General features: G+C 46.0%; 5 protein-coding genes across 5 annotated transcripts; 4 read left to right on the top strand and 1 right to left on the bottom strand.

Moving 5' to 3' along the window:
- Window positions 1–6796: 6796 nt before the first annotated feature.
- On the top strand, window positions 6797–8025 carry BT62DRAFT_923892 (uncharacterized protein; the record flags this gene model as incomplete). The annotated part of the gene is made up of 6 exons (XM_043184559.1): window positions 6797–6952; window positions 6979–7029; window positions 7162–7187; window positions 7248–7307; window positions 7559–7894; window positions 7983–8025. 6 exons carry the CDS (start codon window positions 6797–6799, stop codon window positions 8023–8025), a joined length of 672 nt encoding a protein of 223 aa, XP_043034214.1.
- Window positions 8026–9476: 1451 nt separating this feature from the next.
- On the bottom strand, window positions 9477–10000 carry BT62DRAFT_923891 (uncharacterized protein; the record flags this gene model as incomplete). Its single annotated transcript, XM_043184558.1, has 2 exons — window positions 9477–9804; window positions 9846–10000. 2 exons carry the CDS (start codon window positions 9998–10000, stop codon window positions 9477–9479), a joined length of 483 nt encoding a protein of 160 aa, XP_043034213.1.
- A 773-nt stretch (window positions 10001–10773) lies between these two features.
- BT62DRAFT_923890 (uncharacterized protein) lies at window positions 10774–18575 on the top strand (the record flags this gene model as incomplete). Its single annotated transcript, XM_043184557.1, has 19 exons — window positions 10774–11380; window positions 11426–11641; window positions 11692–12288; window positions 12362–12594; window positions 12657–12911; window positions 12976–13400; window positions 13457–13496; window positions 13578–13907; window positions 13959–14135; window positions 14187–14385; window positions 14436–15188; window positions 15352–15393; window positions 15789–15928; window positions 15976–16033; window positions 16090–16616; window positions 16670–17578; window positions 17799–17876; window positions 17961–18090; window positions 18193–18575. The coding sequence occupies 19 exons, from the start codon at window positions 10774–10776 to the stop codon at window positions 18573–18575; spliced, it is 6099 nt and encodes a 2032-aa protein (XP_043034212.1).
- Window positions 18576–18956: 381 nt separating this feature from the next.
- Window positions 18957–19585, top strand: BT62DRAFT_923889 (uncharacterized protein; the record flags this gene model as incomplete). Its single annotated transcript, XM_043184556.1, has 2 exons — window positions 18957–19227; window positions 19392–19585. The coding sequence occupies 2 exons, from the start codon at window positions 18957–18959 to the stop codon at window positions 19583–19585; spliced, it is 465 nt and encodes a 154-aa protein (XP_043034211.1).
- Window positions 19586–20057: 472 nt separating this feature from the next.
- On the top strand, window positions 20058–20407 carry BT62DRAFT_923888 (uncharacterized protein; the record flags this gene model as incomplete). The annotated part of the gene is made up of 2 exons (XM_043184555.1): window positions 20058–20212; window positions 20254–20407. 2 exons carry the CDS (start codon window positions 20058–20060, stop codon window positions 20405–20407), a joined length of 309 nt encoding a protein of 102 aa, XP_043034210.1.
- Between the last annotated feature and the right edge of the window lie 2018 nt (window positions 20408–22425).

The raw sequence follows: 22425 nt of genomic DNA, 5'->3' as shown, positions 1-22425 counted from the left end.
ACCCTAACCCTAACCCTAACCCTAACCCTAACCCTAACCCTAACCCTAACCCTAACCCTAACCCTAACCCTAACCCTAACCCTAACCCTAACCCTCTTGAGGGCTTCTACCATTCTTCCATCGTTTGCAGTATCTTCCCTGATCCCCGCGAGCTTGGCGAGTCGTTCTAGCTCGTCGAAGTAGTCCGTGGCCGCCTTATCTCCCATCTTGTACTCCTTGATCTTCTGCTTGTGTACTTCCTGAATGGCGGGGTCAATGAATTTGTCATTTAGCATTCGTTTAAAGACCGGCCATGAAGGGTATCGATAATGTTCCCTGGTGGCAGATCAGAAGTTGGGAGAGATCAAGATCCACCAGGTTTTGGCCTTATCTTCTAGATAGGAGGTGGCGAAGGCGATCTTGTTCATATCGGTCCCAATATACCTGATGTAGACCTCGAAGTATTGTTTGCAGTCTACCAGAAATCGGTCGATGTCATCGGAAGCTCCTTTAAAAGGGCGAGGCTTCTGAAGAAGGTCCGGGTGACATTGTAGGACGTTGGCGTTATGCGGGAGGGCACCCATCGGATTAGGCCATTCACTGAATGGCGGTTGTTTCCATTCCACGGGTGGCCCAGGGAACAAGTGCAGCGAGTTGTCGTTGGCGACTGGGCTGCCTTTCGGGTTTTCTATTCGGACGATGACCCCGTCTCGTACAGTGAATCCGAGGTGGACCGCCTCAGAGTCATCTTGCACGGGGGCTTTTCCGCTCGATTCTGCTTGGTCCGGGGGTGGCTGGGCCCCAAGGAGTCGGCTCCCTCTGCCGGTCCAGGGATTTGGAGCCTTGGCAGGTTGCCATGCCGGCCGGGTTCTGGTTCGTACAAGCCGTGAAGCCATACTTTGGACCGATGGGCTGTCGTCGGCCCGACTTCGGATCGAGGGGGCGATGTAAACTGCCTGTCTTGGAGGTATGGGGGGGGTGCGCAGCATTGGTGCCAGTGCTTTCAGCTGTTCGGGGGGTCGATATGGTGGTAATGGCGTGAGCGGATCTTCTGGGTGCCGCAAGCCGTATTTTTTCCATGCGTATTCCGTCGCGGCATACTGTAAAATTTTTGTTTTTTCCGTTCCTCCTGCATACCGATACTCCAGTCCTAATGACGTCGCTTGCCAGCGCGCGTCCTGCCATAAGAAATTCCTACCCTGCTCATACAACTCCTGGTATTCCTTGCTCCTTGCTCTTTCCACTTCTTCCCTTAAGGCTTCTTCATCGGTATCTTCCCCTGCTTGCTGCAATTGTCGTAGGTACGGGTCATCACTGTCCTCGTCATCCTCGTCGTCACCCTCGTCCCCGCTGTCCTCGAGGAGGGAACTGACGGGCTGGTCGTAGATGGACAGCACGGCTGGTCGAAGGGTCATCGGAGATCCTTTCAGTGATATGGTTGCTGGGGCCGGCGTCCTCTCGGTCGCTGGTTCGGGCGATGGGAGGGCTCCTAAGCCGACTGTAGCGTGTCCCTCCACGTGCTCTCGTCTCCTCCAGTTCTCGGCTATAGAGGCTGAAGTGTCGTTGGAACTTGGGGTTGAGGAACTGACGAGCGACCCTGCTACCCAGGAATCGCTGGAGGGCCCTGTCGGGGACGTGGGCATTGTCGGGTACTCGGAGTCCGTAGGCCCCGAGGACGGAGTCGGCGTCCGAGGAGATGGTGTCGGTTCGGGCAGGGTACTCGAGGTCGACGGTTCGAGGCCCTTCTGTCCTTCCTCGTCAGATGGCCTCGTTCCAGCTGACGATGCTGGCTGGTCCTGTCCATGGGTCGTCTTCTGAGTCAGGCTCCCTGAAGGGAGACCCTGAATCGGTACGGAGCTCATACTCCCTAGGGGAGGCTGACCCCATCCTCTCGATCCCCTCTCTCCTGTGCTGTGCCCTTCCCTGCCTGTCGTACTCTGCTGCCTTGTACTGCTCTCGGGCCTCCTCTCGTACGTAGTCGGCAAGCTCTTCCTGAGTTCGCCTACTCTCTCTTTCTCGGTCTTGGTTCTGCTGCTGCTGTCGTGCTGCCTGGTCATAATCAAAGGGAACTGTAAGATCCCAGTCTGGGAAGATTCGGTGTATAATTCTGTCCCGTGCAGCTCTTCCCCTTTCACTGGCAGTCCCGACCTCGGGCTCGCTCCCCACGTGGAGGTGTTGGAAGGGGTCTCCTGCTGCAGAGATGGCAATCTCTGCGTTCGCATAGTCGGGGTGGATGGTCCTTCCATGCGGGTCGTCGACCCTCAGCCTGCTGACGGATGGGCTGGAGTCGGAGTTGGGCTCGGTGGGGGTCTCGGGGGGGTTCTGGGGGAGGTTGGGACTCTCGTGGGGTCTTGCAGCCATCCGAGCGGCATCAAGGGAGTCCCAAGCACGGTTTCCAATCCCTGAGGGAACTGGGGAGGCAGGATGCTCGGGGGAGACTGCTGGAGTGATGTAGTTGGAGACCTCGGCGGGCTCCTGAGCGACATTCATCGTCCACGGGTTCCGGAACCCTGTGAGAGTAGGGTGGTGGTTTCTGCTGTTTCGTCCGGGATGGTGCTGGGGTCCTTCTTCCTCAGGAAGGCTCCCTGAATCTGAGTTGTTATTCCCGGCTTCTGGTACGGGTTCCCCTTGCGGGAAGAAGGACGTTCTGGTGGAGGGGGAGATGTCATGGAAAGGGAGGTCAGGGGTTACATTGCGTAGAATATGTTGAATGTGCTGGAACGCTTGATAGTGCCTGACTATCCAAGCTGCTACTGATTGTCATCCTCAGCAAAGGGTGATGATGGCTAGAAGTCCGAGCAAAGTTCCGATGATGAAAGCAATAAGCTCGAAGAAGTCGTGATTCAGGTCTGCGGTTGTCACTGGAGGCATTCGGTTTCTCAGCACAATTGGGCTTGAGAAAGGGAAGGAGGAAGCTTCGAGCTAATTGTTATGCCCAAGCATCACATGTCTGAATACACGTGATAAACAGGTGTTCCTTCGCACTTTGAGGAATCGCCTGAGTTCACTGATTGTGTATCCGAATGGTGTGGCCCAAGATCAGGTGTAGACTCGAGGTAGAATGGTATATAGAAACTTTAGCTCGAAGCTGGGGTATACCAGCGAGAGCTGCCGGTCTTAAATACTGTACAGGTAGTGCTAATAATATGACTACTTATTGTGTCGACTTGTGTCCATGGTGCCCGTTGTCCTTGAGCATCGTTGTCATACATAAAAGGGTAATTGTGCATCGTCAAGCGTCATTTGTATCTAGGCAGCTCAGTTGTGCTTACTAAGCCTTTCCCGTGGTCTCGTGCTATGACTAAGCCTAAATAGGGGTAAAAAGGAAAAAGAAATGGAAAAATCGTAACACACAGCTGTACCATGCTATTCTTGTCCTCAGGGTCGAAACCGGTCTCTGTACCCAACAATGAGCATACTACATCTGGTATTTTCCCACTGTCCCTTATTCAAACAGAGAACTCATGGAGACACCAATCACCTTCATTGCAGAGAGTATTCTCTTCCTGTTGACCATGCTCATTTTACATCCGACCATGCCAATTCTGACTGCCATTGGCACCAGCTGACGATGAACACCGACAGTGGCATCCCTTATGAATGCAGATAAAACCATTCCCGGAATATTGCATTCCCGAAGATTAGGACGTTGCTCTATGAGCTGTTATCTCATGCTGCGCACTTGTCTACTTGACAATATTTTTGCCAAAGTGTATGGGAGGGCAAAGACAGGGGAGATGGGTCTGAGGCATGCAACAAAGACAAGTCCAGGTGCCACCATTCATTGTTTGGCTTTGTCCCTCTGTGCAGACCTACTTAAAAGCAATCTGGACTATGATAGTCACCCACTGCATCCATCCCTGCATCTCCTTTCACGATGAATGGACTAGGCTATCCTACTTCTTACCAATCTGGTGCGAGCCAGCTTGTCCCTGCAAATTCCTCAATACCTTTCATGAATCATTCAGCACCAGCATATGGAGCAGCCATGAATGTTCAGATTCAAGCACCTGTTCCTGAAACACCTTCAACCTCATGGTTGCCTTCAGGCTGGAGTGCACCATCAAGACAAACCAGCTGCCCATGCCACTGTGGCTGCAGAAGGTGCAGGTGGCGATTCTCCTACCCTGTCCAAATGATGATCGCTGTCCATGAAGAATTATCATTCCAACCACAACCCCAAGGATCTTGGTCAGTGCCTCTTCACTGCATTCAAGCTAGAGCTCATCCTTTCACAGCCCGCCCCCATGGGTACTCAGCATATATCAAAAAGAGACGTTCCTGGTGTCGCAGAATGGTCCTGAAGTGAGCTTTCTGAAGACGTTCAAGAGCCCACTTTATTGGTTCAGCTGGAATGATGCAGAGCAGAGGCGACTTTTCCTCAGGTGCGAGCCTTGGGTTGATGCAGACAGGGTCGAACCAGACAAGGTTGTGTGTTTGGGATGCGGGTGTGATGTCTCTCTTGGGAATGTTGAGTATAATCCAGGTAACTGGATGTGCCACCAGGATTGGTGTGTTGATATCGAGAATGTGATTTTGAGTTCTGTTCTGGATGCTTGGGAAATTCAGACTGTGAATTCTTCTGTGGGGAGATCATGATGCTCAGTCTAAGTATTATATATTTGGGACCTGCGGAACTGTTATTGTTATATAAAGAATAAAGAGTCATGGCAGTATATTACCTTGGCATCACTATGACCTTAAGTCAATCGAGTGTGGGAGGAAGTTAGTTTCCCACTTCATCATTATCTACAGGTCCTCTTTGCTTCGTTTCTTTATAAAAGTGGCACTCAATCACTGTGGAAATATACTCACATTTTGGTCCTTATAGTACTTCTGTGATGGCCTATATATTTGATTTGACACAAGAGTTCTCCTTCGCTTTCATCGGTAGCCTTGTGATAACACGAGATAAAGTGCTGCTAGGCAAATCTCGTTGTCATGCAGTGCAGTGGATGAATCTGGCACATACCTGATGATATGCGATCAGAAGTAGTATTCTATAGTGGTGCACCACAGATACTTGGGGGCTAAATAAGCAGGCCCTTCCTAGAACTCTCTGATGTTTCATCGACAATGGCATTAATGAGGGCTGCAGAAAACATACCAGGAATTACTTCCTTGATGGTCACAGAAATACCAATAAATGACCCAAATTTTCAGGGAATACAGCGCAGAGCTATGCCAGACATGATTGACTAGCAGTGCAATCAAAACATTTATTGACTTGGAATTTAACAACTGCATTCTATGACTTATCGAAGCAACCCCAGAACTTGAAGAGAATACAGTTCAATATGGCATAGTGAGCTGACAGCATCACCAAGTAGATGCTATGCCTCAGTAGGGCCATTTCATCTTCAATCTTTTTTCAGTGAGAACAATTGACAATAGAACCAAACATGCGTTGTTGCAAGTAAAAGAGGTCTATTGGTTTCTGCACTGTCTTTTCAGCTGGGCGTGACTAAATTTCGGTCAGACCCTTCTGGATCATCCATCCTCTCCCTGTTGAAATCAGCATGAATGAGCAGTAAAAGTAGACCGGATCGCCAAAGGCCCCATATGATATGACATGGGCATCCGTCGTCCACTGATATACTTACACTGAAACATATTTGTTCAGCAGAGAATTCTAAATAAAGACGAAAACAGTGTCTTTCTCTCTGTTCGTTGTGAACTTTACCAGCTTCAATAAACCTTCAAGCCGTACACCACCCAAGATACCACAACTACGAGTATTTGTCGAGTTTGGTATGGGCACCAATGTGGTTAGAAACTAAGAATCAGGCTTCCTGACCCTCGTGACCATACTACTGAATGGAAAGAGCATCGTTTGGACTACAATGGATTCTGTTATGATGAAGAATGTTCTGCCTTGACTCCAAATGTACTCATGAATGAGTCCAGACAGTAATGATCAGGCAGGCATTGGCCCAGAGTCAAGTCCAAGAAACAGCCAAGCTAGCATCAAGAACTTCGGAAGGGTATCCATGAACGCTGCAGAATGAAGAATGAGGCAAGACCCCGAAAATGGAGGCTGCCGTATACCATGGATATCATTAAAAAACATCTGGATGATTGAAGATGTTTTCATCATTGTATTTCTGTGTAGTGTGCACTCATGAAGCTGCTGCATCGTTCGCTGTCGAGTCTTGATGACTTTGGTGGTTGCTTGATTTGAGATTTTCGCCAAGGACAGATATTGGGCCGCACACCTGGTCAACACTGACAAACCATCTCGGGTTGCCCTTTCGACTTCTTGACATCCAGCTACTTTGGTGGACGCTTTCTGTACTGTTGAGCTTTGAAAACAAAGTTCATCACAACATGAACCAAGAGTAATGGTCTACTTCTAGTTTGCAATGTGGAAGTAATGCTGCAGAGTTCCAAGTTGGCTAGCTTGAGTCGACGGCGAGTGTTTTTTTTGTGGCATCAGGTGATTGCCAGCCTGTTTTCTTCCTCTTTAAAACCCAATAAATATTGGCTATTACTAGGGGGATTTAATTATGTTCAGAACTTTATGCTCTCTTTCTCTCAGTTTTTGTGGTAGTGCTTTGAGGGGGCCATGGCAGCTGACTTGCCATTTGTACAGGGATGTGCTCACCACGACGTCCGGGACTTGTTTGAAAGACATTTGAAGGATACGTAAAGCTATTCTATGAGCCCCAGATTAAACAGAAATAAGTCTTCTCAGCAGTGCACTCTCTCGCTATGGAAGCGACCAGAACTATGACATTAGCATGGGCACGAAGGTGGCTATCGGTTGCAGGGGAGTATTAAATGAACAGACAAAGGACACTCCATTCATCAGGTCGACATGGCTTCAAATGCTACCTTGGTAGGATCCATACCTGAAGTGATTGACAGTGACAAGCAGAAAAAGTCAATCTTTCAGCATCTGGTGCCTTTGTCATATTCTGCAGAGAGACGTCTCTTGTTCAAAATTGATGTGTCAGTCCTCATATTTGCTTCAGTCCGTCGTTTTCTCTATTCTCACAGAGGATTCTGACACCCTGGAAGCTGGGATATTTCATCAAGAATTTGGACCAAGTGAGCATAGTATGGCCTTGCAGGAGAATGTTCTTTAATCAAATCTCCATGCAGAGCAATGTGTCCAGTGCAGTGAGCCATGTGCTTCACATGGAATCTCTTCTCGGCACTGAATTTTGAATATCCGTGCAGTACTTTGCTGGAATGCATGAAGACTTGTAAGCCGACAATCTCTTTTGGCTGTTTTGGCTCTCATGAACTTGCATGGTTATTATGAGTGGAACAGTCTGGAAGTCTGCCCTGGTGGTAATCGAGGTGGGGCCACCCATCCTGCTAATGTACTTGAAGTATTAGAGTCATTTTAGTAACAGAAAGTGGTCAGGTTGAATGTACTAACCTCATTGCAGGATCTAGTGCTCAGGAAATACCACATGACGGTGGTGTTATTCATATTAGAAATAGAGTGACACACTGATATTACTGTCATCCTAGGAGCAACTGGACTGAAGTAGTGCTTCTCTTGGCATCAGTGTCATCGCATTCCCACTGTTGATCATGTCGGTAATGATGCTATTTCCTCCTTCATAAGGAAACACCAGTGTCAGAACTATTACCGCAATACCTCTAGCTTCAGTAAGATAACCATCAGGAGAAGACTCGAATCTAGCTGTACAGTCTGCACAGACTGTAGCCCAGCTGTGCCAGAAGCATCAATAACAGAGAACATAGAAGATGATGATAGACACTCACAGAAGGAGACCACCTTAGAGGTCATCACCAAATGCATAGTCATCGGCATTTTCTTTGACTTCAGTGGTCTTGGTGTTGTAAGGAGAGGTCTCCTCAATGGCAGTGATGAGGTCTTGGTCAAAGAATGCTTGGCCTGTGTGTTTTTTAGTGATTGGATGAAAGAGGAAGCAATATAGTAAGACTTACCAATGTGTTGGGTTCCTCCTATGCAAAGTGTGCCATTAGCATGGAATATGATATGGATGTCATTAGTCTACCCATAGCACTGTCCTTGAGGAGCTGTCAGTCTATGAAGGAGAGGAGTAGATAGGGAAGAGACATTCTCAGAAATACATCTTGAACTGAGCATATCCCTTGTTGTTTGTGGGCTGGATACTCCAGAGGAAGGTTGTATTATAATGATCCAAAGTCAGGATGGATGAAAAGGTAAAAAGAATTGCTAACTGACACAGTTATTCTCATCACTATGACCACCATTGCCTTCCACAACTCTTCTAGAGTAGACACCAACAGTGTTACAATTCCACAAGCCTAGATGGATACTAACGGTTATGGATTGCAAGTTGAGACATATATTAGCTCAATATCGATGTATCGGACATTCTGGGTTGGTCTTTGTTTATGGCCAGTCAGACATCATGGGTGAGACTTGCAAGGACATGATTGGGAATGGTGGTTTGAGTTTTTGTGTATAGATAGAATTAATAAATGACCAGTGTTTATCAGCAAGACAAGATAATACTAGAGTGTGCTTCAATGGATTTTTAGGTATGGTCAGGACCTATAATCTATTGAAATCGTTGTTATAGTGAGCACTTGAGCACAAGTAGAATGAATGAAGATTGTATTCAATGTGCCAGAATACAGTCATATTTAAATGAAAATGCATAGTCCATAACATAGCTAAGTATCAAGTATCATAGATATATAAGTATTGAGGGAATAATTGCTATGGAAGCAAATGGAGCTGTGCTCAAGAGTACAAGAGAGTACAACACTGGTTGGACCTAGTTATCATATCTGCATACTAATCCATCAATCCATCAAGTTTGCTTTATGCCAACATTCAGCTCAGCTTGTATTCCAACACTGTGGATTTACCCAATAAATCCACCAAATACTTCAAGGTATTTGACTTACCAAAAATACCAATGGACTGCAGCAGTGACTAGGGAGCATACAATTTTGCGGTCCATCATCAATTTTTTATATCATGCACTATTTCCATTCTGGGATGGAGTAGGGAGCACATCCCGTCCACGGTACATGACCGAATCTCGAAATATGGCCATTCTTGTGTTTTGGAATCTATGTAGGGCTCGCATTCAGTCCGCGGTACATGACCGAATCTCGAAATATGGCCATTCTTGCCATTTAGAATCTTGTAGGGCTCGCATTCAGTCTGCAGTACATGACCGAATCTCGAAATATGGCCATTCTTGTGTTTTGGAATCTATGTAGGGCTCGCATTCAGTCCACAGTACATGACCAAATCTCGAAATATGGCCATTCTTGTCATTTAGAAACAGAGTAGGGCTCGCATCTGCTCCGTGGTAAATCACCAATTTTCACATGGAGAGCAGAATACAGCCCTCATTAAGAAATCTTGGGTACAAAATAACATTCAGTATGCTACAGATTTATTTTACATTTTGGGAATCAATGTACACTAGGTATAGCAACGACTATGGTATGGTATGGAAGTCTACGTTGTCAAGATATGTGGTCGGCAAGTATGCTACAAGAATATAACAATGCTAAGTACAAAAGAACGTGGCGATTATCAAGAAGAAATCAACAGCTATGGTTGTGTCATCAAAAGAAAGTGTTCTGTGCTCCTGCGAAACATCAGAGGTAATTTGGTTCTGTAGAATGACGAAACTCATGTTACAGCATCTCATCTCCCAGCCAGTGGAGTTTGTACTGGGTAGTTGTTCTTCCAGTGTGGTCCTCCCATTGCGTTTGCCCACAGGGTGAATGGTCACCAGTACTGCTGACCGTGCAGTGGATCGCCCACACCCTAATTCCTGAACTCGCACCCCGGATCGTCCGATGAAGGTTGGACCCATGATCCAACTCCCTGATCTAAAATTAATAAGATCATGACAGATGCATATGGCACTTACAGAAGTAGCCAGTCCGTCGGCATATACCCCAACTGTGCTCTGACCTCCTGCTCTTGCACCCTTACACATTCCACCAGATCCGACTTGAACGTCACCAATTGCACGTTGCTTTGTCTCTGAGCGATGCTCCAGTTCATCCAAAGGTCGATCTTCATGGTGTGGATTTAGCATTGAGGTCAGAGATTGTGATTGGCTGGTGGGGGAGACGGAAGATGCATGGATCGTGCCAGAGGGCGGAAATAGACGTTGAGCGCAAGGGGCGGGGGAGCAAATGCGGAAGTCGAGAATCACGATCAAACGATATTAAGCGCCCGCGGCATGTTGACGTTGATGCCGCCAGCTATCAATTGATGATGAAATCGATCGATCAGATAAAAGATAATTGAGTGGCTGTGTGATATGATTGAACATTCGGCAGGGTGTATGGCACAACGGCCAAAAAGTAATTTGTGCAATCAAAGCTATAATTGCATTAAATATATGGTAGTAAAATTCAGTTTCCCCTGATGTATTGAGGCATACAATTATTTTTTTGAATACATTCCACATTGATAATCACTGAACATGTCTGAATCTTTTCCCTGAATATTTTTTCAAACAACTGCGGTAACTGCAGTCATTGCTTCATCAGGTTCCTGAAAAAGAAGAAGCTGGATAAGGAGGTACATATACCCAAGTATGGTTAATTATGCTTCTTATCAAATATGTTTCCAAACGTCTTGATATTGATCTTTGACGTTGATGCATCTAGAATCGAAGAAAAAAAAATTTAACCTCTATGAGGTAAACCCCGCCATCAGCATCAAGCTTCGTATGCCACAGTGCCATATATATAGGGCATGGGCATCGCATATATTTTATTCTTTCTTTCCCCCCATAAAAAAGTTGATTCTCACTCTGCCATTCAGCACCACTGCTCATCTTCAAAATGCCTCACATTGCACAGAAATCTCATGCTCTCTTTGCCACCATTTTTGCCTCATATCCTGACCTGTTCGATGAGGAAGCATGGCAGCAGCAATTTGGATTCCCCGGGTTTGATGCGGATCACATCTCGAATGTAAAAAATGAAGAGCTCCCTGCAGTCTGCGAGTTTCTGAAGCACGTCAGAAATCTCCCCTTGGACGAGGCTATAACTTGCATCAATACGAAGGGTGCCGATGCATTTCTCCAAGGCCATACCACATACCACCACTGGTGGTCGAAATCGCGCATGGTGTCGAAGCTCAGAATCACGCACAACCATGATATTCTCCATGCTGGTATCAACATCAAGGCAATGTATCGGGTAGCTGCGAAGAAAGGGAACGCAAAATTCGTCACGCTTATGATGTTTGGATCAAAGGAGGCAGAAATTGCAGAAAGCATGTTTGGCAGAGCATTTGAGGATAACGAGTCGGGTTGTATGCGAGAGGAGTTCCAGCAACTCATCCACTCATTGATATTGGACTACATTGAACGTCAGTGGAAGAATCACCACCAGGCAGAAACATGCAGACTTGAGGCGAAGGGGGAACTCGATGCCATGTGGAAATGTGTGTACTCTTTATATCTATTTTGTTTCCTACTAACTTTGTCAGTGTTTGAATCTGGCAATGGCCAAATCAACCTGAAAGATGCAAAGAAGATCTTGAATGCTCTCGAGAAATATGAAAAGTACATTGGTTGGGAGGCAATGGAGCAGGATAAGGCTGCATTGGCAGAATATGAGCAGAGGAAGGGTGAGTTTGAACAGGCACTTTCGAAGGCAGAAGCTCAGGAGGAGGAGTTGAAGAAAAACAAAAAGAGTTCGCAGTGTAAGTCCCTCATTTTATGCAGTGCTCTGCATATCTGACATATGTTGCAGACATCCTTGGACGTATGATGAATCGAAGAATCACTGTTATGGCCACTGAAGAGGAAATAGCAGCGCTCCATGAGGACCTTGCTTCTCAGCTCGAGAGCATTGAAAGCACACGCAATAGGGAGGAGGCCGAACAACATGACATCGACATCAATCCGGGCCTTCCTTCGCACCCTGGTCTTATTGGGTGGGAGAAATGGAAGGAATGTGGGGACCTGGGGGTAGAGTCTTGGTCAAAAACTACTGATAAGGTGCTTGCCGAAATGCTTCGATGGGACAATAGCCATCCCGATGAATTTAACCCATTCATTAACGCTTCCCTCACTGATTACTGGGAAAACCCTGACTATGCCACCAAGATTCCTCCTGGTGGTGATGAAGACAATGAGGTGATGAACATCTTGTGGCATCAAATTGTTGGTATAACAGCAATGGTGAACATGCTATGGACGACAAAATTGGATGATGATGGTGTCCCAGGAATCCTCCTTGCCAATGAGGTGGGTCTGGGCAAGACTGCCCAAATGATGGGATTGCTGGCATTTATAATGTCATGCTATCAGGCACAGAAGCTCGGCAAGGAACTGCCCCCAGTGCTTGGTGAGTATGGCCCGAGTAGGGAGCCCCCTCGTTTCGTGGTCCCATACATCCAGTATTAACTATAATATTCCAGCACAATTGCCATATTTCTGTGGTCGTAAACAGATTCCTGATGTGCCGCATCTCATTTTGGTCCCTGGGACCATTATAGAGCAGATCGTGGGCGAGTTGAAGCGGTGGTTCCATTCTCATGTCATCGACATTTTTGTAATGCTGACGATGGAGCAGAGATGGGACGAGTTCAACAAGGCCATTGATTCATCGAAGCAGGACAAATGCAACATTGTGATCGTTGCAAGCCATAGTGTAAGCATTGGGTTATTCACTCCGGTTTAGCTCACTGATAATGAATTTCAAATGGGTTTCAGAGTGTCAGTCAGTTAGCACATCGCAATTTGTGGATCACAAAGTCTAAGACTGAATTGGTGTCTTCTCTGCGTCCTGCTAAGACAAATTCATTGGGTTATGAGCCGATATGGTCAAGGAGTTTCTGCAGTGTCATCGTCGATGAAGCACACAACTTCCGGACACCAAATGCTGCCTACCATGGCATGAATCGAATTATGGAAAATATCTGCATGCGCCTAATTGTGTCGGCAACTCCACTGTACCAGTCACCTCATGTATGCCTTTTTTGTGGTTTTCATTCTGATTCTGATTCTTGCTTCTTTCTCATTATAATATCAGGACCTATGCAACCTCGCAAGACTTATTCATTTGAAGGCATTCATAGGTAAGGCAGCTGAATCGCTCGAGAAGGAGAAAGTCAGAGAGCTGTCAAAGATGCGGAGGGATGTCACCAAGGGCAACAATGGCGATGACGATGCTCTCACTGTGTTCAACACGAATGCCTTGAAGGGCATTGATGGTAGAAATCCATACAAAGGGGTGTACGATGCTAACAATGACTGGGTCATTGACATTCAGGCTCGCTATGAAGGACGTATCATTCAACGGGCAGTAACATCAATCAAGTACACTGACCCCCCAGCTGACAAGCCTATCATGCTGTTGAATGAACTCCCACCATACAAAAAGATTGAAGTGATGGTAAGCATGGCAGATGCTGAGAAACGGGAGATGGACAACCAGATGTCAAAGTGGAGCAGTGAGTGAGTACAGAAAAAAATTGTACCAGGATCATGGATCTGATGCACTCTTCTTCTAGTTCAAAGGCACATGGAGCTGTTGATGTCATGGATGCCAGGGTAAGTTATTGTGTGATCGCAGGGAGCCCTTCTGCTTCACAGTACATTACAATTTTGCCATTTTGCTCATTTTTCTCTTAGGCATTTTTGCTCAATTACCGGCTTGCTGTAGCATATCTGCAATCTCAACACGATCCTGACTATCTGTCAAAATCTGGCAAGAAAAAGTTTCCACCATTCGAAAGTCTTGAAGAGTGGGAAAAGTATCCAGGAGCAAAGCTCAAGGCGACGTTGAGATTGTGCAAGCACTATTTGTCTGATGACAATGCGTCTCCACCATATATTGAAGATGGTCACCTCATTTTCCCTGATCCTCCTGCAATGGCAACCGGCGATAAGAAGAAGAGGACTCAGCAGATAAAGATCCTTATCTTTCATGAGTTCCCTATGATGGATGAACTCATCATGTCGGTATGTAATTTGAATCTTTCTTCTTATTATTTGCATACTCATTTTGTTCAGGCCTTCATTATGAATGGCATTAAAATCTTGTCACTGAATGGCTCCATGAGGCTCACGGCATGTCAACAGGTGGTTGAGAAATTCCTTCATCCTGATTCAGATGTTCGTGTGCTTCTCCTCAGCCAGGTAGGTAGCTCTGGGCTTAACCTGATGAGAGCTTCTGTCGTCATCCTCTTCGTAAGTTTCAGCATCATTGCTAGTTGACATTCACTGACTGAGATCCCACAGGATATTGGTTGGACTGCCATCCAAGAAGAACAGATGATTGGTCATGCCCATCGTCATGGGCAAAAGGAAACTGTTTACGTCTTTCGCCTTATCACGACAGACACTATTGACGTCTTGATGGCTCAACACTCTGGTTCAAAAGCCCAGCAGCTTCAGCATTTCTTCAAGAAGCCTGATTTTAATGTCTGTCGAAACAGGAGTAAGTCCCTTTTACTTTTGGATAATGATGGTTTATTCATATTTTTGCAGAGGCATTCCGGCTGCTGTACAATTGTGATGTACCAGCAGATGCTCCTGCTGCAGCTGATGGAGAAAGCGATAACGACGATGACCAGAGCACCCAGGAAAGTGCCGTTGAACAGCCTCCTGCAAAAAAATGCAAGACGAATGGCAAGAAAACGGCGAAAACAAAGGAAGTAGATGTCATCGATGAATCCCGCCATCATCGTAAAGTGCCAAAGAAGGTGCCAGAGGATGGAAACAGGGAGGGAGCTCCTGCCACCAAGGTACAGATGACGATGCAGAGAGGATCCATAGATGAGGCTGGACCATTGAATACCCAGTCAAAGCCCAAGCCCAAGCCCAAGCCCAAGCCTATCACAAAGCCAGCACCGAGTGCACCACAGAATCCCATCGAGGAGGGTAATGCACAACCCACTCAATGTGAATCTCAGCCCTCGGCCCCCTCTGCTCCATCATCCCCTCTTCCTCATCCTGTTGTCCCTTCCTCCACCCCTGTAGTTATACCACCACCAGGGCATGGAATGACTGCCATCACTGCCCCCTCCAGCAATATTATCTTGACACCAGATGCTAATGAACCAATTAGCAATGACGAGATAGAAAGCTATGGGGGCACTGCTAGTGGCAGTGCTTCACAACCTCTCGATGATCTTCTTGACTTCGATGACCTAACTCCTCTGTCTTCCAATGCCCCCTCGTCTCTGTCAACACCAACCCCATTGCCTGGCAGGAAGAAGTCCATTTCAACTGCACCAACAGGTAAGTTGAATACTCAGTCAGGAATTCCAGAGTCATCGCAGAGAAGAGGAACGAGAGGAATGTCAAGGACACGATCTCAAGCAGCCAGGTCAAAGGATACTGCTAATGCAGCTCCACAGACTCTGCAGGCGAATTTCGTGATTGAACGGAATGGATCATTCAGGCCTAATATGCAAGAACCAGCATGGAGGCGTTGAGGTCATTTGTGGGTGGCTTTCTTGACATTGCTTCATTGGCAGTTCAATGCATTTTTTCAAGAACAATTTTATATAGTTTCATATTGCAGTTAGTATGACACATTTTTGTAATGTATACATTTCATGTCACTAAATATACAAGTGACAATTGGTGAAAATATCCTGGAACTGAAAAGGATGGGTCCCCTGCACTTTGCGGTCCCATACAATTTTTTTTGCATTACCAAGAATTTGACATGACAAGAAATTGTGCTGTCAATGTCATGTCCAGCTGAATGTCTTTGGAAAAATAGAGAAATTTTTCATGTGGCGCTCTGCTTTGTTAGTATAAAGTAGATGCAAACAGTGATATCACCCACCTACTTTTCCCCTTTAGCATGAACTCTGACCAGGATGATGACAGTTTCTTTCGGGGATCAGGACATACAAGTAGCTTGTTCACCGACAATGAAGACTAGGAAGAAGCAGGAGGAGCAGAAGAAGCAGGAGCAGAAGAAGAAGAAGAAGAGGATGAGTACAATGATGAGGATCAACATTGTGATGGTATGCATATCACTGGAAAGTAGCCATTGGTCTAATCAGGCATCTAGTATCCTGGACACCTCCTTCTGTTGGTGCCATTAGACACCGGATATCTCGTCAAAGCAGGTGCCCCAAGTCCACCCATATTCACGATCATCGTCGATGACATCATCGACATCTAGAACAGAGGGATGAAGAGGATGATGCTCATGGGTCATCCCATCGAAGCACCCCGGGGCCATCCTCTAGTGACGAGGATGATGGACCTCTGCACCATCGACAAGGAGAAATCAGACATGGAGAATGGGATCCAGATGATGATGTTGATGGGAATAGCATTCGCATTCAGGGTGTCCACACATCAAGAGATGTCACATTGGGGGAGTTCGTTCAAGAATGTAGTCAACTATGGATGGATCAGAATGTTTCAACAAGGAGCATCGCATGTCGTGGAAAGTATCTCCGCTATGTATTGTGTGGGGAATATGGCGAGGATCATTACATCAATCTCACCATGGCTGGAGCTGACCTGCCAGAACCAAAAGTGACATTGATGAGGGACTATGACTCGGTCATTGCAATCTGTGATTGTATTCCAGATCTGGGAATGCTGATTGAGTTTGCTACTACATATCAGCTGACGATGTCAATGCAAGGTGGTATTAATATCCAAGCACCCTTCAAAATTGTCAATCCACAGAATGGCGAGGTAGCATTTATCATCTAAATGTCAAAGTCTATGCTAAAGCTGATCATATGTAGCTCACAACAAATCCTATGGATCCAGGATGTCTTCCAAATGTCTTCCTTGCCAAAGTCACCCATCATGCATCATTATATATCCTGCTGCTGAATTTGGTTCGAAATCTCAAACAGCATGAGGGAACCCCTTCAGTTTCTATCCAGGAGTATGCTGTGCTCTATGAAATATTCATCCAATCAGCAGTACGTTATCAGGATATGACAGCGGCTCATCTTCCTGCTACCTACAGTTCAAAATTGTTTCAGGCAGGAAGTGGGCAGAGTCATCAGATGAGAAAGCTAACAGAGTTGATCCCTAGTGAATATGTGGAGCGATTGCTAGGAGATTTCAGTGAACGACTGGAGCACCATTCAGATGGATGGGGGATCGGGCACCGTTTTTTGCTTCAGTGGCGAGGGATCAACGCATTGACAGTGCATGACCCAAACAATGCAACCGAGCGAGAATACTTCCTGCACCAGGACCATGTATTCAATGCTGACATGTTCAGTACTCCTGGTGATGATGTCTTTGTTGATGTTGCACTTGAACTGTCTGTGAAGGAGGGAGCAGTTATGTGGCGCTCTGACAGCCATGCAGTCATGCTACAGAGACTACTGCAAATGCATCAGACCAAAGCTGACAAGTGGATGCATTTCGGTTACTACAATTACAAACAGGATACATATGCACATCTCACCTCTGTCGCAGGATGTCACATCACAACACATACCACACTGCTCGGACAATTCAATGCAACCTTTGTCCAGATGTACACAACCGATAAATGCCTTACCTATGACATGCAGGCAAGCAATAATGCCAAGTTCGTTACAGCAGTTAATCTGATGAAGAAGTCAAAGTACACGTACAATGAGTTTCTTGGGAAATTGTACAGTGTCTTCGCAGATGCAGCATGGCATAATGATGTACATGCATGGATTGAGGCATGAGTCCCACTGGCTAATGCGGAAGATGTGTTTGCAGATGTTCCAGTTGTGAGTTTCTTGGATCTGGTGTATTGTGTTCCATGACAAGACTGGTGGTGAGCCCATTTCTAGAAGCTATGTAATGATGAGGATCAGGGCTAATAGTATCCACAGGCAATTTAAATCTGCCAGAGCTCTCAGATTTGTGACATTGATCCAGTGGCAGAATGAAGAGCACAACATGGACATGCGACACTGTTACTATCCAGTCATCCTGACATGTCTCGTCACATTTATGGTCAATTCACTTCATGCACAGCCAGAAGAGCGATCAGGACACAAGATGTTGATGCATGCCATCTGGCCATGAACATACTGGCAGGAAGATCATCACATGATCCTTCCATGCATGCGAAAGAGAGACAGGACGGATGAGCCAGGACCATATGCAGAGGGAGGACTCTGGTGGATTCTGAGCAGTGTGATTGCATGGCCAACACGGAATGGAGGTGGTACAAGAATACCATGATGCGAGAGTGTCATCCAAGTGCCCAGTGAGGCAGGCTGGAATTTGTTGGGCATTAGAAAGATGCTGAATGAGTTCTGTTCTAAAGATAGTTGCATGAAGCAGCGACAGTTGGTGGAATGGAAGCCAATGGGCCAGGTCATAGGGTGCACAAGGAAAGCCAAGGGTCGACCTGAGGAGCCAATGCCGAAGACAGAAAGGCTAGCTCGACGGATAGAAATGCCAGAAAAATCATATGACTATGGGCCCAATCTGCCACCAGAGGACCAGATATATGATGAACAATATCTGGAGCATGCCGGGACATTTCTAAATCAAGTACTACAGCAATATGTGTCTGACATGCTGCAGAAGGTTGGATGGGCGAAATGTGGATGGGAACATTCTCCTCTGACACAGAATGAACGGTGGATGGTCGACATCCATATCATGAAAGAAAATGATCTTGGAGGAGTGTTGACACATGCATGAATGCATGAAGGAACAGAAAGCCAGTGGGATTCACTGTTTGACAACATCTTCCGGACTCCGAATGAACTGAATGCAAGGAAACGATGGTCTGCATGGAGTAACTGGAGAAAGATGAAATCAATAAAGATGTGGGAAGGATTTGTGCATGATATGTCTTCTTCACGACAAGTAGAAGATATGCAAAGGGCACTGAAGAGGGCATTTGATGAATTCCTGTGGTGTGTTTGGTCTGATAGCACACAGGTGTGTGTTTATGAGAAGTCAGGAGGGGAACTGATTAAACCGGAATGAGTTCGAAAAGAGGATCTACCATGTTCAGCAGTCCGCCTCATCCGGAATCCATGGATAGAGAACTGGAGATTTGATATTACGAGTGGCCACATGCCAGCATTGTGGAATATTGAAGAATGGGGGGAGAGGGAGGATGAAGAGGAAATCATGGCGATAATTGAGAGGGAAGAAAGAGAGAAGCAAAAAGAGATGGACATGCAGGAAAGAGAAGATCGCATTCTCCAAGAGCGCAGAGAAGAAGAGGAATCGTCGGAGGATGAAGTGGAGCCGGACATCAGAAGGCAAATAACAGATGAAAGGAAACCAATCACTATGGAAGGGAACCGAGGGATGCTACTGGGGGAGCCCATTGTGTCACCCAGTCAGCATCGAAGTTGACAAATGGAGAAGGGGAGCAAAAAAAGATGTTAGAATACAATGTCAATGAAACAATTAGTCACATATTCTGACCATTTCAAAGTATATTGACAAAAGATGTGATATCAAATTGAACAAATTGTTATGGTGCTATTTTCACTCTGACAGATGAAAAGCAGCCTGCAAAGAAAATCGGTCATGTACCGTGGACTGCATGCGCTCCATACACAGATTCTAAAACACCAGAATGGACATATTTCAAGAATTGGTCATGTACTGTGGACTGGATACGAGCCCTACGCAGTTTCATATGGGTATATGCACCTCCTTATCCAGCTTCTTCTTTTTCAGGAACCCGATGAAGCAATGACTGCAGTTACCGCAGTTGTTTGAAAAAATATTTAGGGAAAAGATTTAGACATGTTCAGTGATTATCAATGTGGAATGTATTCAAAAAAATAATTGTATGCTGCAATACATCGTCAGTGGAAGCTGAATTTTGCCACCATATATTTAATGCAATTATAGCTTTGATTGCACAAATTGCTTTTTGGCCATTGTGCCATACACTCTGCCGAATGTTCAATTGTATCACACAGCCACTCAATTATCTTTTATCTGATCGATCGATTTCATCATCAATTGATAGCCGGCAGCATCAACGTCAACATGCTGCAGGTGCTTAATATCGTTTGATCGTGATTCTCTACTTCTGCATTCACTCCCACGCCCCTCGTGCTCAACATCTATTCCTGCTCTCTGGCACAATCCATGCCTCTTCTGTCTGCCTCGCCAGCCGATCACAATCTCCGACCTCGATGCTAAATCCTCACCATGAAGATCGACCTTTGGATGAACTGGAGCATCGCTCGGAGACAAAGCAATGCACAATTGGCGACATTCAAGTCAGATCTGGTGGAATGTGTAAGGGTGCAAGAGCAGGAGGTCAGAGCACAGTTGGGGTATATGCTGACGGACTGGCTACTTCTGTAAGTGCTGTATGCACCTGTCATGATCTTATTAATTTTAGATCAGGGAGTTGGATCATGGGTCCAACCTTCATCGGACGATCTGGGGATCGAATTCAGGAATCAGGGTCTGGGCAATCCATTGCATGGTCAGCAGTACTGGTGACCATTCGCCCTGTGGGCAAACGCAATGGGAGGACCACACTGGAAGACTGACTAGCCAATATAAACTCCAGTGGCTGGGGGATGAGATGCTGTAATGTGAGTTTCGTCATTCTACAGAACAAAATGACCTCTGATGTTTTGCAGGAGCACAGAACACTTTCTTTTGATGACACAACCATAGCCGTTGATTTCTTGATAATCACCATGTTCTTTTGTACTTAGCATTGTTATATTCCTGTAGCATACTTGCTGACCATATATCTTGACAATGTAGACTTCCATACTATACCATAGTCATTGCTATACCTAGTGTACATTTATTGCCAAAATGTAAAATAAATCTGTAGCATACTGAATGTTATTTCTACCCAAGATTTATTAATGAGGGCCGTATTCCCTTCAACATGTGAAAATTGGTGATTTACTGTGGAGTAGATGCACTCACTACAAGATTCTACATGACAAGAATGGGCATAATTGGAGAATCGGTCATGTACCACAGACTGGATACGAGGCCTACATAGATTCTAAACATCAAGAATGGACATATTTCGAGATTCGGTCATGTACCGTGAAACAAATATGCTTCCTATGCCCATGTCATGTGCAAATGGCTATAGACTTGATGTACCATGAAACAGACATGCCCCCTATGAAAGTGCATGGACCATGCACAAGAGGGACCGCTGTGTGTTCACGGTACCGGCCTGTCCATGGTCTGTCCACAGAGCGAGGCATCCATCATATTTCGTGGTCCCACCACTGCTGTTCTGTGTACCGCCGTTGCTTTAAACCCTAACTTAGGGTTGCTTCTGAGGTTCTTCTGAGCAATTCATGTACCGCCTATCTATAAGCCCAATGAGTGCTGTCATCAATGAAAGAGATGAAGTAATGGTGTTTATGCAGGGATTCTACAGGTGCAGGTCCCCATAAATCAGAGTGAATTTCACCTCCAATATTGGTTGCATGTTCTCCCCCTCGAGCCTTAGACACTGGCTTTCGTGTAGCTTTAGCATAGACACATGACTCGCAGAACCGTGGTTCTTCAGATGACTTGTCGAGCTTTACTCCAGTCACAAAGCCTTTTTCAACCAGACAGCGAGCAACTTCAGGTGAAATGTGGCCCATGCAGCAGTGCAATTGGTCTAGAGTAAGCACCTCCTCAGCTGTCCCAGCCAAATCTCTCTCATGACAAATCCGATATAGGCCACCATCATCTTTTGGGACAACCCCAATGACCTTTCTATCTGGTGCACAGATGGTGCATTTTCTGCCACTGAAAGTCAACTCGAAACCAAGATCGTCAAGTCGGCCAACTGAAATGAGTGTATAGCCAACTTCGGGAGAGTACATGACCTCGGTGAGTTGTAGATTGCTCACATTTGCACCATTTGGCACATCAATGCTCATCATGCCCTTTCCAGCTGCAGAAAATTTTTGAGTGTTCACAGCACGGAATGCCTTGGGTGGGACAGACTGGAATGAGTTGAAATCGTCATGGTAAGGGGAAATATGGCATGTACAGCTGGAGTCATAGAGTTCAGTATGAATTTGAACATCAGATGAGTTTACAGTGTTGGTAACAGCTGCGACTGACTCTTCGGAAGCAGATACATCCTCCAAGGTCGGCATGCCAGATGTGGCATCTGATTGCTTGTCAACAAAGGAGTTCACATCACTCCAGTCAACATCTGAGGACAACGTACTGTTCAGCTCATCCCATGACTCATCACCAACCTCCGAAAAAAGGTCGGTACCATCATCTTCATCCCCCGAGTCCTCTGATAAGCCCTCAACTTCAGACTCATCTGACTCAGAAACTGCAGCCAGTGATGGCATGTTGCTAGCATCATCAACTCTGAATGCACTGCTGGCTTCCCAGTCCAAATCCGATGATTCCTCAGCCACATTGGCTATTTCACCCTTCGATCCAGAGGCCTTGCTGTCATTGTCTGATGACTTCTTCTCGAGGCATTTGTTTTTGAAGTGTCCTTCTTTCCCACATCCCCAGCACAATTTCTTGCTGGGTTTCTTGCCCTTCTTATTGCCGCCTGAGCTTGATGAAACAG

The sequence above is a fragment of the Guyanagaster necrorhizus genome (assembly GCF_019112545.1).
Source record: "Guyanagaster necrorhizus MCA 3950 unplaced genomic scaffold BT62scaffold_46, whole genome shotgun sequence".
Lineage (NCBI taxonomy): Eukaryota > Fungi > Basidiomycota > Agaricomycetes > Agaricales > Physalacriaceae > Guyanagaster > Guyanagaster necrorhizus.
This window is presented reverse-complemented; position numbering and strand designations above follow the sequence as displayed.